Source organism: Aythya ferina (genome assembly GCF_964211825.1).
Source record: "Aythya ferina genome assembly, chromosome: 3".
NCBI lineage: Eukaryota > Metazoa > Chordata > Aves > Anseriformes > Anatidae > Aythya > Aythya ferina.
In genome coordinates this window covers 93,952,910-93,970,538 of record NC_140298.1, presented here as the reverse complement: position 1 = coordinate 93,970,538, position 17,629 = coordinate 93,952,910, and the positions used below count along the sequence as shown (strand labels likewise).

Sequence of the window (17,629 nt, the reverse complement as noted above, 5' to 3'; positions counted from 1 at the left end):
AGCATGAAGAGCTTTTAGAGAGCCACTGTTTGATTTTGCAGACATAAGCAGGGTTTTCTTTAAGTTCAGAATGCGCCCTCTCCTTTCTTCTATTTTTTTTTAATGCTGCATAGTGGCCACTGAAACCCCTTCCTCTTTGGGAATGGATAAAATCAAAACTGATAACTCATGGGGTAAGAGCAAATTCATTACTGATGAAGCCTTTTCATAAGGAAAGATCTTGCAAAGAGATGTAATAGACAAATTAAGAGATAGAAAAATTATGAAACAGAATGACACAATCTGTTAATGATTGCCAAAATCCAAGAATCTATAGCAGTGTACTCTCACCTGTTGCTAAAATATCAAGAGGCAATGTGATGGCAAGGGCAGCAGAGAGAACAGTTCACAGCTTTCACCCCCAGTTTCAAAACTTCAAATATGCCACTGGACTAACAAATTTGCCATAACCTTGTCTTGTGACATTGATATTGTGACTTCTATGCATAGCTTCCCTATTTAGGGATAAATAGATCTGTGCCATCTATACTTACAGACATCACTCAAAACTGCTCAGTCTTCTGTTTGCTAAATGCCATCCAGTTAATTCCAGTGATTTTTCTGAAGCTCTATCCAGAGCATTTTCCTCTTGCTACTATTCAAATCCCTCAGCTTTGTCCAGTTAATTTTAATCTACTGCTTCCTTTTTCACTCAGATAGACTGAACCATCAAGAGAACTATTGTTCTGAAATTATTTTTTGTAAAAAGTGTTTACATGTTAGTCTTGTGTATTAAAGCAATGTTGTCGAGGTATTCATAAGAATCTGATATTTCTTCTTGGTTCTGATATTGGAAACTTTCGCTGTCACCACAATGAAAATCACAGATTTGGACTCTGTGATGATTTATCTTCAAACATATTTTCTAAGCTAAGTAAGTTAAACTGTATCTTATTGTTTCCCATATAATCATATTTATCTCACTAGTAGCGCTATAGAAATGCTGAAAATTCCTGATTAAATATTTTCACTGAAATGCTTTCTTGCCTTTCTAAGAAAGGGAGGCTGTGTATTCTATTTGGATTGAGTATCAACAAGCTCATTACATGCAAAACAAGTAACAAATCTCAAGATAAAGCAACAAGGTGAGAGAAATGCAAATTTTCTTCTTCCCATTGCTGACACATTAAATGACACATCAAACACACAAAATAGACCATTAACACATTAAAATAACTGCACATCTTTCAGGAAAGTCAGAAGCATTTTAGTCAGCAAAGAGGATAAAATATATAAAGAACAAAAATATTGAGGTATATTAAGGATGATTAAAAATGGAACCACATAAATATTGTTGAACATTAGTGATGTGGTGATCAGGCTCTTCTCCCTAGCACCAAGTGATGAGTGGAAATGGCCTGAAGTTGTTCCAGGGGAGATATACTTTGGATATTAGGCGAAATTTCTTTACTGAAAGGGTTGTGTGGCATTGGAATTGGCTGCCCAGGGAAGTGGTTGAGTCACCATCCCTGGAGGTCTTCAAGAAACATGTAGATGTAGAACTTAAAAGTATTGTTTAGTGGTGGACTTGTCAGTACTAGGTTAAACGTTGGACTAGATGAGGGGTCTTTTCGAACCTGAATGATTCTATGATTTCAATATAAAAAGATAATTATTTTTAAAGCAGCGTATGTTCAACTAACAAAGAAGATCCTATTAATTAATGAAAGAATTCTGTGATTTCTAAATGATTATAAAGAACACAGAAATCACTCTACTTAAGCAGTAACTAAGATGTGTTAAGCTGGACTGTCCAAAAAGACTAAATTATTTTCAATTTCCTACATTACAAAATAAAAAATTCTTTTTAAGCATTTTGGGAATTTTGTGACCTCAGCTATTCTCACAGTCCTTGTTGAAACTGAATATTATTAGAAAAACATCCCAATATTCACATTCAAAAATCCACTGCACACTATGACAACATATAATCTAGTCTATAATTTCATAATAAATTGACTTGAGTACCTTCAGAGTTAAATCAAAGTTAAAGTAACTCAGAAAGCAAATTCACACTAATGATAATGTGTTTGATGGATTTGTTTATCAAATGTGCAGTCTGGAAATTATCAATTTGAAAATAAAAGTGTGTGTATATTTTGGGGGATAATTTATAAATTAGACATGATCTGATCCTATTTGCAAATGTGAAAATGCTAGGTTGCTACTATATGTGCTTGTTGGCTCATCAGAGGTAGCAAACAACAGTGTAAGAATTATTGGTACTACCTGTTCATAATAACATGATTCTGCAAACTCACAGTTTCCCCTGGTGACCCTTTTGCTCCTGGTTGACCCGGTGGTCCAATTTCACCCTATATTTTTTGCATAAAGAGAATAGTTGTGTAATTAATATATGTACAATTAACAGTTGTGTTAAATTCCCTTTAATTATGCACATCTGTTTGAGTAGGATTCAAAATATTATGACATTAACTTTGTTACTTTTAAACTATGCATTCCTTCTGGAATAGTAGAAATAAGACCTAATAAAAGATGCCAAACATGCCCTAAGCATTTTGGAATATGCCTCATTTCATTTGCAGCATGATTTGTTGTCCTAAATATCCCCTGTGAAAACCCTCCTCTCAGTACAGGTTGAACCTTTAGCACAGAAACAGTATATATATGCATAGTTTTTAACTGTGTTTTGATTTATTAACAATACCTTTTGTCCTTTTGCTCCTTGATTTCCAGGGATTCCAGGAATTCCCTGAGGGGAGAGGAGGGAAAGAAAGAGTAAAAAAAAAATGTTTTAATTAAATGGAATATCTTACCGAAATTTATGAATATCTTACCGAAAAAATGCTATATAAAAAAAAATAATTAAGAAAAAAAAAATATATCCTCATAAATTTAACATTTGTTATATAATTAGGGTTCCAAATATGGGCAGAAAATGGAAAATTAAAAAAAAAAAAAAAAAGGTATAAGAAAAGAGCTTCAGCTGGATACATGCAAACTATTTCATCTGGGGGTACAGCGAAACAGCAAAGTTCAGCCCCTCCCGGGTGCTTTCTTGCCAGAACTCCACATCTGCCCTGGACAGGCTCATGTACTCCTGGTTGCCCACCAAAGGTTGTAATACTGTACTGAAAACCCTGACATGGGGAAAGAAACCACTACCCATTATTCATAAGATTCCCATATAAAATAGAGCATGCCTTCCTTCTTCCAGCAAAAGTCCTGGCCAACAGGACATCAGGTTTGAGTACCACAAATCCTATTTTTCTATTTAAATTACAGTGATTGTAATTTAACACAAGAGAGAGCTATTATCATATGTGATGTATGCAAGCTTCCACTTTCATAAATACTTGAAGATCTCTATCATTTCCTCACCATCGTTGTTCATTTAACTCTACAGTGTATCTCATACTGGTTTCTTACAGCAATAATTTATGTGAATATAGTTTAGCTTTAAAACAAAACTCAATATATACTTAAAACTGTAATCTATATTCAGTTAATCTATTTTTCCTCTTAGTTAAATCCATTCAAGTTTTTTGTACAGATACTGTTCTTACTTGTACCATTATCAAGCTGCAGCAAGGATTTGGTATATAGACTTTGTGATTTAATCACGTTGAAATTAATATGCTATAGTGAAAACAAGTAGACTGGTCTAGACAACACCAAACAAACACATTCTATGGAAAAAAAAAATCAACATGAGTGTAACAACCAGAATAACTTAATAGTTTCCATATGGACTACATTTGTACAATGCTGGCTTGGAAAAGATAGCTCCATTGCTTTGCAGATTATACCCAGCTTCTCGTTAATAATGAGCCCATCAAGCAGAAGCAGTTCATTAGTCTGTTCGCTTGAGTTAACTATGGTATCCTCAGCATCTTGTAAGTCACCTAAATTCCAATGTATGTATCATTAAAAGAAGAGATCAAAGAATATAATACAAATAACTGGAAAACAAAGCCTCATTCTAAAAATTCTACTCACCTCGCATAATATAAGTCTTCTGGCTAAAATTTTGTCCAAAACCATCTTTTGCGCAAATAAACTGATAGGAAATGGAGTGCATTTATCACCATATTAAGAACCTCTAGACCTGTCTGTGACTTCTCAGTATATTTATTTAACAGTTTATTTCTGTAGCTGTAAAACGTAAAACTAAGCTATAAATATCCATACCAGAATTTCACACAATGATGAAAAAAAAATCTCCCAGTAGGCAGGAATCTTCTTTTACTGAAAGGATGCACCAAAGCTTTCCATGTTTACATTTCTAAGGTACTTGCAGGGCTGAGAGAAGACCATTCCACATACTTATCCAACACAGGGAATGATTTACCATTATATAAGCATGCCTAAGAGAAGAAACAGAATGTTCTGCTGAGCTCTGTTGCACTTTCAGGGCTAAAAGAAATCACTGATACAAGACATTTAACTTTACCTTTATGTCAGTGGCAAAGAAGGACAAAACTCAAAGAACAACTGTAAAACTAAGTCACTGGGCCATTTTTTTATTTTCTCATTGATTTTGCACTACTGAAATGCAAGGAATTTAAGCTCTTATTTCAGTGGGAGACTATCCGGATTCTCAAAATTCTCTTAGGGCTCATTGACATTCACTCAGCTAAGAATGAACCTATCACTTATTTTAATCTGAGTGATTCCCAGATTACATGGGGTGGAGATTTTCACAGTTATTCACCACAAGTCAGTTGGCACAGGAGAAGGAGAATGAAGTGGCTAATTTGTCCTTAAAGAATGAGTTTTTCCTGTAAGGATTATTTTTCTCTATATCTCTGATGGTTCAGCAATTTCAAGGACTAGTTTCTGTAGGTTCAGTTCCAGGATGCTTAAAACAGTAAATTTTGTTTCCTTCTCATTGTCTGCTCCAAATCTATTACCTCCTTTTACATGGATAATCCCTGGTCATGCCAACTAGCACTTTCCCAAAGGGCAAAGTTAAAAAGTAGCTTAGATATCCGGAGTTGCTTCCCTAACTTCTCAGTCAAAAGCCAAACCAAGTTTTGGAAATGTATTAGCATCCTTGTTCCTAAACAGAGATTTCATCCACAGTACAAATCCTCAAAATCTGAGCTTTCTTTTTCTTTCCATCCACCATAAGTAATAAGGCACTTTTAACAGGAAGTTATGCTTAATAGGGTGACATAACTACCAAAGAAACTTTACCGCAACTATCAAAAGATGCATTCTTCTGAGCATGAGGTGAAACAATAAGTTTCACTCCATTTGTTAGATGAAAATGTAATTTTTGTGAAGTGCAGATTGTAACTAAAATTATCACAAATGCCTGTGTTTAATCAAAACTTAATATGAAACAGATTCATCATGCAATTTTTCTGCCATTAAGGGAAACACAATGTTTGGAACTACTACAAATGGGAAAATTGCCACCCACAGGGAGTAAGAGAATCAATGCTATGGAATAATTCATGATTCACTGAGCTAGGGAAAAAAATGCCTTCAGGGATTTTTTTTTTTTTTTTTTACAAAGCTTCTAAGCAACATTTTGAAATATGAAATACAGAAAAGGTTGTAATTCTAGATTTTCTTTTCTTCCTCTTTCCAGAAAACTTATTTTAAATGGTTTGTATTTATCATATATACAGTTACAATACCAATAAACATAGCATTACATTTCTAACCAGAATAACTACAAATCAAAGCATCTACTGAGCTTTTATGCTTTCTATCCTTACACACATTGGACCATCTTATCCTTCAGAGTCAGTTCATTTCTTGAGGTTCTTTTGCCTCAAATTTCATGTAAGGCTTAGTCAATTTGGTATTTAAAAAATAAGCTTATTGCAAGTCTTATCACTGCCTTAGTCAGCTCTTTCAGCATCAGCTGTCTGACTTTCTTAACCATCTTAATTTCCTTCAAATGTCTTAATCTTTCCTCTAAATTTTTCCCTTAAATGGGAAGTGTTCCCCTACCCCTTTATAAGCCTATATAAATAATTTTAGCAAGTGCTATAGACACATGAAATGTAAAGCCAGCAAGATATCCTAGTAAGCCAAACTCATAGGTTTAAAACTTTGGCTTCTCTACTGCAGCCTTATCATGCACTACTAAGTTTGTGCCTAAAAGCTAACACGATCAATCACATATCAGTCTGACAGCTAACTATTTTTTTTTTTAATTTGAGATACATCTGTGTTTCCCTTTTATTCATCCTCCTTTGCCTGATGATAAGTTTCTACAGACACAGCTAGCAAAGCCTCCTGAAAGTCTTCACTAAGATTTTTGACTAAGAATCACAATAAAAGTAACTGTAAACTAGGATATCCAAGGGTAAAATGAGTTCTGGGTGTCCTTTCCATGTGGGAAATACCACTGCTTAGCCATTGGTCTCCCTGCTTTACCGCAGAGTGAAGTTTGCCCGGACATGGAACTAAATCCCTTGATGCAGTCTTCCTCAGTAGCAGCCTCCACAGCTGGGAATTCCGGATGCGTAAAAGCAAGAATTTGTTTCAATTATGATGATGAGCTTAAACAATTCTGTATAAATACTCTATGCTACCCCAGTTTTAGCAATTTAAATAAATCTTCCATTATTTGATAATATCTGGCAGATATAACGGATTTAACTGTAAAAGGAACATAGTTTCACAATCCCTGGAAAATCTGTCTTGCAGCTTTCCTTAATCATGAAGTGTCTATTTTTGTTTTTGGATGATATTAAACAGCTGGATTTTTTTCCATGCAATCCAACTAAAAATCCACTACGTTGGCCAAGGCTTTATATACAAATCAACTAGGTGTAAGCATTTTTACTTAAGGTACAAGCTACACTTCTCAAAATATTTCACCCCCTTTTACTAGTGAGCATCATGGGTTATTTATCTCCCTCATGCTTATGAATTGCAGAAGAAACAATGCATAAAAGCTTTTGCAAGAAGAAAGAAAAAAATTATTTTACTCCTAAAATGAGCATTTATCACCTTATTCTATTATTTTCTGCTACTATCTTTAATATTTCCTGTCTCTTCAGTGCCTGGTAGAACATCACCCTTTGGCACTGGTCAACAGCTTGTGTAAGGAAAGTTTATAGACTTCAGAAAACATATGCATTATCATAAAACATTCTCTCTAGAAGATACAAGATTATAGAATATTTTCAAATGATTCTCTCTTATGAGCAAACTGTTTTGTGGTCAATTCACCAAGAAGATAGAAAAAGCATTAGTGCAATCACCTTATTTTCTAAAGGTAGGTATACAAAACCATTATATCTGAAGTAGTATCATTTTTTTCTATTAAAAATTATCATGATTGTAAAAGATGGGATTAAAAAAATCAGTTTAAACTGAGACCTTTTGAAAAACAATATATATATATATATATATAAAGATGTTTAAGCATACAACTTTTATTTCTGAAGTCATTCTTTGGGAGAAGAAATCTCTCAGCTTCTTTACTACTGTTGTTGAACATTATGGTTTATTTTATGACATAACATAGTATCTGCTTTAATTTCTTACTTTCATATAAGGATTGTCAGTGAAGTTATTTTGTCGTGACTACACGTTATTTAATTTGTATTAATGTTCAAAAATAGATCCATGAATAACATTTAGAAACTTTTGTTAAAAGATGGTCACGTTCTAGTCTGCTGCCCATTTACACCATGAAAATTCAAGCTGTATCCCTAATAATCATTCATAATTCAGGTAGTGGCACAAGCCTCACAAAATACTCCCAGCAAGGCAGTGGGGTACTTTACTCAGAGTTTCAGTCGCACAAAATCCATAGGCTTTTTATGAAGGTTGCCAGATTGGTGCTAATTTTGACTATGTTCTTTTTTCAACAGTGTAATTGTTAATGAAGGACAGCTGAAGTATCATGTTTAAAAAAGATAAAAATCATAACTACTGATAAAAAGATGGGTGTTTTAGCATATTTGAGCTCACTGAAGCATGTTTTAATTATAATATTCCTTCCATTCTGAAAAATCTGTAATTGATTCTGGAAACGCATTAAAGTACATTGCATAAATTATAGCAGTGGCACAAGATTCACAAAAGATATCTATCTACACAGATATTCCCATGATCCCTCCTAGAACCTGAAGAATTCAACTGTTCATGTGTTACTCATCTTTACTTGAACAAGCATACTTCATGATACTTGAGAGATTTAGTGGAGGTATGTAAAAAAAGTACAAGTCAAGACAAAATTTGAATAGAAGTACAGTAACAGTCCAGATACTTTTTAAAAGATTAGAGCAAATCCTTGATAATCCTAAAAGAATGAAATACACAAAACCAACTTGGATAATGGATAAAACTCTTCTGCTGTGGGAAGTAGCAAAATATGTGTAAAAGAAACTCAAAAGTCGCATGTTACTACTGACTACCTGGAACTGACAACAAATAAAAATGGGCTAAATACAAAGAAGGGTTCTCACATACATAATGAGTATTCACTAGACTAACATTGCAGCTTTAAACTAAATGCAGGAAAGGAGAAAGCATTACCAAGATCCTTAGAGTTATAAGACCAGAGTTTGCAAGCATTTTTTTTTTTTTTTTGGCAAGTTGCTTATTAAAAATGAAACACACATATGTTACATGTGGAACATAGTGACCCCCTGTTGCAATGCCAATAACACAGAACTTGGAAAACTATAATTGGAAAACTGGAAAATCTAATAAAAATGAGAACTGTGCATATTCTCTCACAGGGTGAAACTGATGTTACTGTTTATTGCAAATACACTTCAAAATAATATGAATAACAGACTCATCAAATCTTTGTGGATCCAAAGCTAGCCAGACAAAATCCAAGTCCCCAGCCTCACAGGTGACACTGCAATGTCCTCCCTCTGCCACTCATGCCATGCATTATGGACGGAGCAATCCAAGCATGTCAACAGTGGCTAAAAAGCTCAGACTTCTAACAGGTGACAAACCAAGCCACGTTTCATACCTACATTCAAATACACTAATATTCAAGAAGTTACATGTCTTCGAAATGTTATAAAATTTCTCCACTACTTATAATTTATGCAGAAAAGCTTGTGATTGATCATACAGTCTTGAGCACCTTGCACATCAGAGCATGAGGTCAGGCTGAGGGACACTGATTGTTGCTCTGCTCCTTGCACCCAACCCTCCTGGCTGGCTAACACTACAAGAATTGCAGTTCTTCTCACACAGATCACACTGGTGTGGAAGAATGTAGTTTTGGGCCATCCCCCTCTCCTGTAGTAAGGGGCCACGTGTTTAAATTAGCAAGGGGTAGGTTTAACAACAAATCACACTTTTTTCCATATGGTGCATACTGTGACACAGGAAGTAGCAAAAGAAAACAATAAAACTGTGTTCCAAAAAGGACCATAAAATTACTAGAGAATTGGTCCATTGCTGGCTATTAAGTAGGGTGGGCCAGCATGCACTCTTGGCTAAGGAAGTCCCTAAAGACAGTCAGAATCTGGCAGTAAATGACATGGGGGGGAATTCTACATACTGCTATTAGGTGTCAGAGAAAAAGTTCCGTGAAAATTCTTTTGGTCTGTTTGGCAGTTCTTACCTGTGTTTAAGAAACAGCTAAACAAGATTTGGTGTGGAGAATGGGATGAAACCCTTCCAGAGCACAAAGTAGGAAAATCATAACCTGATTCAATTAGTAATTGCTAAGACTATATTTAATTACTAAAACTAAAGCACAATCAAACTTTTGCAATGTGAGTCAAAATTCCTTCTTAAACGGTCTAATATTTCTGCAGCGTATCACTTCATGCTTTGTCTTACTGGATCCAAAAGCCTTGTTTTTGCTGGTCCTGTAGTAATTTATTCCACATTGGTCCAGTATGAGTAAAAGGTGTAAAAATCATCAAGACAATTTGTTTTGTAGCTTGACCTAAGAACAGGATCACATAACACTGTTCCACATGCTTTGTTAGCCCAGAGTACTACTTGATTCTGGTATGTCATCATTTTTACAGCAATGGCTAAGAATGGCAGTATTTTTAAGTTATCTGTCTGAAAGGAAATAGTTACTGGCCATTACATACCTAAAAATGAAGCTTTGATACAACAAATGAAAAACGATGTATTTTTACGGTATGTTTTTCCAGTGTGGGAAGGACAGGCCTTATGCCATCACAATATTATCATCTTAGCAGAAGCATTAGTTAAAACCTACAAAAGGATTTAAATTCATTCTGATTAAAGATTGTTTAGGTTTTCATTTCACAGAATCACAAAATCTAGGTTGGAAGAGACCTCCAAGATCACCAAGTCCAACCTCTGACCTAACACTAACCAGTCTTCCACTAAACCGTATCACTAAGCACTACATCTAAATGTCTTTTAAAGACCTCCAGAGATGGTGACTCAACCACTTCCCTGGGCAGCCCATTCCAATGCTTAACAATTATGTATGGAAAGCCAGCCTATATTCAGACAAGGCTTTCCAGGGTTTCAATTCACTGTAATTTTAATACATATATCTGACATACAAGAAAACACAAATTGAAACACATTTCTCCAAATTTGCTAACGCTGTACCTACTCAAGTTGAGACTTAAGTATCAACTTCTCAATTTCACATTTAAAGCTCTTTGTGGACAGTGATTGTCTTCATTTTTTCTTCAGTAGGGGTGAACCAACTGGTCTCACAAAACAATGGTTAAATCCTCTTTATAGCAGTAACATTGAGTAGAATAGTAACATCATTTCTCTGATGAAAGGAGTTTTTAGGTTCACAAATACTGCAGATCTGACTTTTTTAACTTCCCAATATCTTTCACTATTCCTACATTACATAATATGTGATGATTTATCTTGAACAATTGGCAGGACTCCAACTAAATATATAGAGTAAGGCAATGCTGCTCATTCTGAAGGGCACCTGGAAAAAGTATAAGAAACTACTTAACTTTAACATCCCAGCTAACACTTGAACACAGAATAAAACATAAAAATGTTTGTTTGCTCTTCTCTTCCACACTTTCTGGAAGGGTTCAGTTCAACAAACTTGAGCCAATCTAAAAACCATACTTTTATTCTAAGCCAATCTTCCAAACTTGGCTTCCTTTACAGTTAATTAAAAAAATAGGCAACTTCAGAAGTGATGATACCTTCTATCTGAGACCACTTTCATGACGGGATGAATAACCCTATATAGATAGAGAAGAGTACAGGGAACCAAAACACAGAGGTGGACTAAATTATGTCTGCTTGACTATATTAGGTGAAATGAAACCTGAACAGGGTAATTATCAGAGCACAGACTGTAGATTAGCTGCCCACAATCAGCATTTAGAACATCGAAGGAGTCATAGCTAGATTGCTTCATATTACCACCTTCTCAAGGAGGCTGTAACTCAGGTCTTCTCAGGACATATGTGCAAGAAATCTTTTCTCTAGCTTGTCCCATATCTTGAAGAAGGCTGAGCCCTAGGAAAAATGCTCGCTACCTTGTTACTACCCTGTTGCCTGCTGAAATTAAATCAGAAGAAGGAAGGTAAAACATCCTTTGGATCCCCCTGTTTCTATTTGTGGTTAAGTAACTCACCATAACCATGCTGAGAAGTAGAGAATACAGCAGCAATGAGAAAAGCAAATGAACTGAAATAATAAATATTTATGACTGCTACATACTAACTGAGTGTCTTCTTCATTCATTGCCTCCTGTACTTACTGCCTGTTTGGTTTCTATGTTTAGGAATCAACTGAGGAAAGACTCTGTTCAGTTAAATGTCTCCAGAGTCACTGGAAATGCCAACAGATACGTACCTTAATTATAAATCTAAATCCTAATTCCTAGTGTTCAAAATGTATTAAGAAAGGATTTAAGGAAATATTCTGGGGATGTGTTAAAGATTCAGGTCTCTCTTCTTTTGATTATTCTCTAGCACGAACATTAACAGAGACAAAATTCACACCAAGACAGAGTTTTCCCTAGAAACCTGAAACACCATGTCCCAGTGCTCTACAGAACATTTAAATACTGATAGGAATTTGCTTATGAGCTACACTACTGAGATTCAAATCGCACTATTACTGTTATGCCAAAATGCAATGATACAAACCACTGACAATGGATAATTGGTGTGCATAAAAGTGAAATACTTTGAAATTGCACACACAAACAGAAATTGCATTATGAAGCATTAGTTCCTATAGCACTGTCTGTGACTAGGTGGAATTACCAACACACAGTTTAAAAAGCCTGGTCTGTTTACACACCATAAATGGTGAAAAAAAATACATATACATTTTCCTTTTATTCACTATAAGTGATAATCTAAGTTTAAAAAGACTTTATTGTCTGACAAGTATTTAGAAATTTAAAACAGTTTTAACAATACATGTTAAAACAATGCCAAAAAAAACAAATGCATCTCAATTTTCCACAGCTTGTTTCTGTGACCTGACATGATGAAAGACCACAGTAAGCACAGTGTTTAGTGACTCACCACTTAGGGTAAGCACATTATTACTTACATATTCATGCAGCTCACAATCTAACATAGTCTAACAAATATTACCCTTTCTTTCTGTGTGATTGAACACAGCTGCTGAGCAATAGTCATGAACACAAGTGCTGTGTTTACAGATGAAAGCATTAAAAAAATGGCATTGTCATTAATTTAATTTATACGATTGCAAATATGTCCTATGTCTTGCATTTTTGCATAAAATGTACTAACTAAATGATTATTTATTGTTACTAAAAATATTTTTGATTCTATCAGCATAGACACTAAACACTGACATACTTTATATCTTAATTCTATAATATGTTTGAGAGTGGGAGCTTAGCATAGACAAAAACACAAATAACAAAGTTTTCATTGCTACACAATATTTAAACACAAAGAGAAAAAAAAAATCTGCCATTTTACTTACTTGCAACTTCTTAGCCACAATTCACAAATGGGATATTTGTTTCACTGGTTGACAAATATTTTTTTCTTTACAAAAGATTTTTTTTTTCTTTTTTTGTTCTTTTCTTTCCCACTAAATGGCAAAAATGTTTCTTCAATGATTTCAAATACTTTATCATACCATATTTTGGCTAAGAGGTTGATGTGTATATGACTAAATAAGGCCAAAATCATGTGATGGCACTGCCACCAAGTAGGGACTGTTGGGTGGTTTGAGTTGTCATAAGTTCGTTAAGCATTCCTCTATGCACATTCTTATTTTTATGATCCTAAGCATAATGTTTCGGTTGAGGAACATAGAAAATCCATTTTGATAATTGTCGTTTCCAATGTGCTATCTAGATTACAGATTTTACAGGGTCTTGAAGTATTCCTTGAAACATGTGGGCATTGAGAAAACTGTAAGGTGAGAATAATGGGGAGATGTTGCTGTTAGAAGATTAATCAGCAAGTATGAAATATTGTGCACTGGAAGTACAACTTTCCTGGCATTAAAATGGCAGATGTCAGCCCAATACACAACATGGCAAATACCAGTCCAAATATTCTCTGCACGCACCCTGTACTTCAGCAAAGCCTTTCATGGGATGAAAATACCACACAAGTTCAGGAATGTCGTAAATATTATTACTGACATCAGCTGGACCAAAAAGAATGCAAATTAGTCTTCTTTTAAATATCACATGTCAAAATAAGTGAATATTAATCACTTGAGGTATACCTATTTTGCACCAGTTATATGATATAACTTTCAAGGTCTGGAGTGGTTATTCTTTCCTTATTTGGGTAAATTAATGCATTTGCCTAGGATAGATCATTACTAGGATTGCCTAGTATTAGATCAGATCAAATCAAATTAAACAAGTAAACAAGTTCATAATTTAGTAATCCTACTGAGAAAATAAAGAACATTTAAAGAACTTCTGAACTTTCTAACTTGAATCAGAGATACCCAGACAGAGCTGAGCTGGATTGACACACAAAGATTACATATGTATCATTCTTCAATCCAAACCAATTTAGTAAGCAAACACATATTTAACTGATATTTAGAAGTTAAGTAATTCCTGATTAAGAATATAGGATCTATTTACAGTTGTGTGGATTCTTCCATTCAACAAAAATCTCTACTTAAGTCCAGTAATTTGTTAGAATGCCTTTTTTATTTTTCAGTCCAAGCAGTTGTATGTTAGCTAATATATGTATCCATTCATCATTTGTTCAAAATAACATAAAACATCAAAAATATTTTTTACTTATAATCAATTGCAGAAAACTGACTTTTGGCTCCCCCCCCCAAAATCATTAAAAATCAAATTGTATAGCAATAATGTTTAAATACTGAAAAACTCTCTGCAGGAAGGTACATTGCAATACTAATACTAAGAAAATCTTGTTTCTGATACTTAGAAAAAAAGTAGTGACTGCAGTATATATATGCTTACAAACATCACTGTAACTAATATGAAAGACTCCTGTCTCCTAAAAGCAGAAACATTTAAATGGGCAAACATTTATATGGATTTTTAAGTCGTATTACCACAAGAGAGGATATGCGATGTATACTGTCTACATCCATACTGCCAAGCTGATTCACTTTTGTTTTCATACCGGATCTCTGCACTCTATCTCACACAAGCTGAGAACACAACAGCTGAAGCTGCAGTATGAGGTAAATATGAGCATTGCCTCAGTGGGAAAAGGCACATATGGAACAATGTGTATCACAGCTCTAACTCTGCAGACTTATGGTCTACACTATAAGCGTATGTCAGGCAAACACTTCCTCTGAGAATTCAGTTCAGTTTCTGTATTAAGTACAATTTTAAGTTTAAAGTCTCGAAATGAAAATTTCCAATAAACACTCAAAATTACTTTAATAAGTAGAAGAGATTATGCTCTTCAGATCTATGGGTTTATGGCTTTGTGTATAAAAAGGACTAGTTCATCTGAATCACTGAATTCAAATAAATAAGCACTACCAATAATTCTGAAGATACTGAAATTAAAAAAAAAAAAAAGTGCACTTAAACTGTTTGCTGGAGGACAATTCTTACAGAATCATGCTTTTTAAATAAATTTCTTAATTTATAAAAGATTAACAAGCTTTTAAGAGAGATTTTAACAAAAGAAAAATATCTATTTATTGTAATGCAGTTCAGCAAGTCAGTAGGGAGATTTTGAATGATACAATGTATTGGTCAGAGGTATTTCTACCAGTAGGCTTACAAACCAGCTGCAATGGATGGGGAATGCTTGCACGTAAATTTTATCAGCACATGAATTAATAAGAAAAATGCCAGCATAGCTATAAAAAGGTCACTGCATTATACGAGCATAAAACAGAATACTCCTGAGTACTGTTTATAATTATTTGTTTATAATTATTTATAGTACATGCCGTTCTTGTCCATAATAGGCATACAACTACAGCTCCTTTAGTACTCCCTTACATGTTTTAAGAAATTGCCTTTGTTAACATTGCATCTATAAAACAATTCTAAAGAAATGTCAGCCGGGTATGCCATCCCTTCTCTGTTTGATTTCCCAGAGTAAGTTATCTGATTTGAAATGTTGATAACTGAAAAATTCCAAAAACAATACTTTCTTTAGTCTTTGTAGACATAACAAAAATAAAAAGATACCACATAATTACAGAAAATGAATATAATTAATCTAATTGCTTGGTGTGCACAGCCAGAAATTTCAAAATTAGAAATCCCAAAGAACAGAAAGAAAGTGAGAATTAGATGGGAGAGAACTGTTGTGTTTTACAACTTAGAAATGCAGGAATTATTTTCCAAGTTGCATTAGGTCAGTGGGTCCAAGTCTATTACAACATTTATTGTGGCTCTGGTCCAGACTGAATTCAATGAGAATCCTTCCATTGACTTCAATACACTTCAGATCAGCAAATATGTTGTCATGTCTTACATCATTTTTGTCACCTGGGAATAATAGAGCCATTGAGACTAGTCTGCCTTGAGTTCCAGAAGTCTTTACTCGACTGTTTCTTTACAGCACCATTCTCACATTTATCTTCTTAATAGCAATTAGCTCTGCTGAAAATGCAGGATGGAATGTATGTAATTAACATAATTTGTCAAATGGAATGATGAAGATAAGCTATACTGCAAATAATGTCTGTTAAAAATATATACACCTTTTAAGTGGACTTAAAAGTTATAATTGACAGGAAAACCTCCATTCAGTCTAAAAAATGTGGTTGAGCTTACAGCAAGCACTGTATAATTAAAGCAAGATTATTGAAATTATTGTGTTGTCAAAGCTGTCATCTTTCCCTTCCTCATGTAGGAACAAGAATAACATCTGTTATAGTAGCTCCTGCAATCAGAAAGTCATCAGAAGACTCTGTCTGCCCTGACTACTCTCACAGTTCAGCAGAACCTCTTGAGGAAAAATTAGTACACTTATCTTTTACTTTTTTTTTTTTTTCTTTTTGGCTGTGGGAAGAAGCAGGAAAGGAGAATTTTTATGATTAGAAAAGCACTTCTGCTTCTAAAGACTTAACTTAGAGGAAGAAGAAATTAATAAACAATCATTACAAAATTAATCTGACTAGCTAAATCTGCTTGTAAAGAAATAATGATGTACGGCATAGAGCCTACCAAAGTCTTACTGCATCAGCTGTTTATGTCAAAAAAATTTATCCCACCTGAACAGCAATTTCACTTTATATGTAAAGGTCAAAGTCAATTTTTTCGAGAAAAAAAGCAGGTATTCTTCTGAAGCCCACAGGACAGGACATCATTTCCAGATAAAACACTGTCCTTACTTCCCTTACGATGATAATGTTGGAAAAGGAAGCCAACAGTGTTCAGCCGCCACTACTGAGGTTTCTCAGGCTAGTATAAAAGCACTGATGTTTGATTTGAAGATAAGAATTTTGATGGACTCACACCAACCAGGCTGCTAAGTCTCCTGTGCATGCTGATCACTTTTTTCGTAATGACTGATTAAAGAATCATTTATTCTAAATACATCAATTTTATAGCAGTGCCTACTTCGAGGCAACATAGAACTTGAATAACCATTTAGTACTCAATGAAGCATTGAGTACTAAAGCACACTGTGCTGCTCCTTCTGTTTCTGAAATACAATGATAGGAATGACAATGTATTCACACGTGATGCTGCATCCTCAATTATGTTTGGTATCAAAAACATTTCTGTAAATAATACTGATAAAAATGACTACTAAAAGTACAAAATTTAAGCTATCTTATCAAAGGCAAAATAAATGGTATCTTTCTTCCAAAGAGACTAGCATAGTTCTTGCACTCATCTATCTTCTGCAAAGGTTTTGATTGTGAATTTTAAGTTTTCTTTCACTAATAGTTTGAAGTAATTACCGTTTTTTCCATCATTAACACTCCAACCCCATTACATGGGTAATTGCTTTCCCTCTCATATTGTCTACCTAATCAAGCCAAGTTAAATGAACAGAAATCACGTTCAAGTTATTTTCTGTTCTATCTTAGACATGAAGAAGGATTTGAACTCTTTAAAATGTGCACATTTCATCCAACTATATCAGTTAATCTCAAAAAGAAAATTTTACACTTCATTTATTTCAGATTTTTCACTCAAATGCCATGGTTGGACTATTAATACTCCCTCCTCAGTGATGCTTCCTCCTCAGAACATGCACAAGACTAGAAGCATAAAAGGGTGCAATTA

General features: G+C 34.3%; 1 protein-coding gene across 1 annotated transcript in view; it reads right to left on the bottom strand.

Annotated features, from left to right (window-relative positions):
- Positions 1 to 17,629, bottom strand: part of COL21A1 (collagen type XXI alpha 1 chain) — a 192,865-nt gene that overhangs the window by 23,758 nt on the left and 151,478 nt on the right. Inside the window, exons 21-22 of the mRNA XM_084514572.1 lie at positions 2,708 to 2,752; positions 2,301 to 2,354 (exon numbers count right to left, since the gene is read on the bottom strand). Of these exons, the coding sequence (XP_084370698.1) occupies positions 2,301 to 2,354; positions 2,708 to 2,752 (99 nt within the window). The remainder of the gene's footprint in view (positions 1 to 2,300; positions 2,355 to 2,707; positions 2,753 to 17,629) is intronic.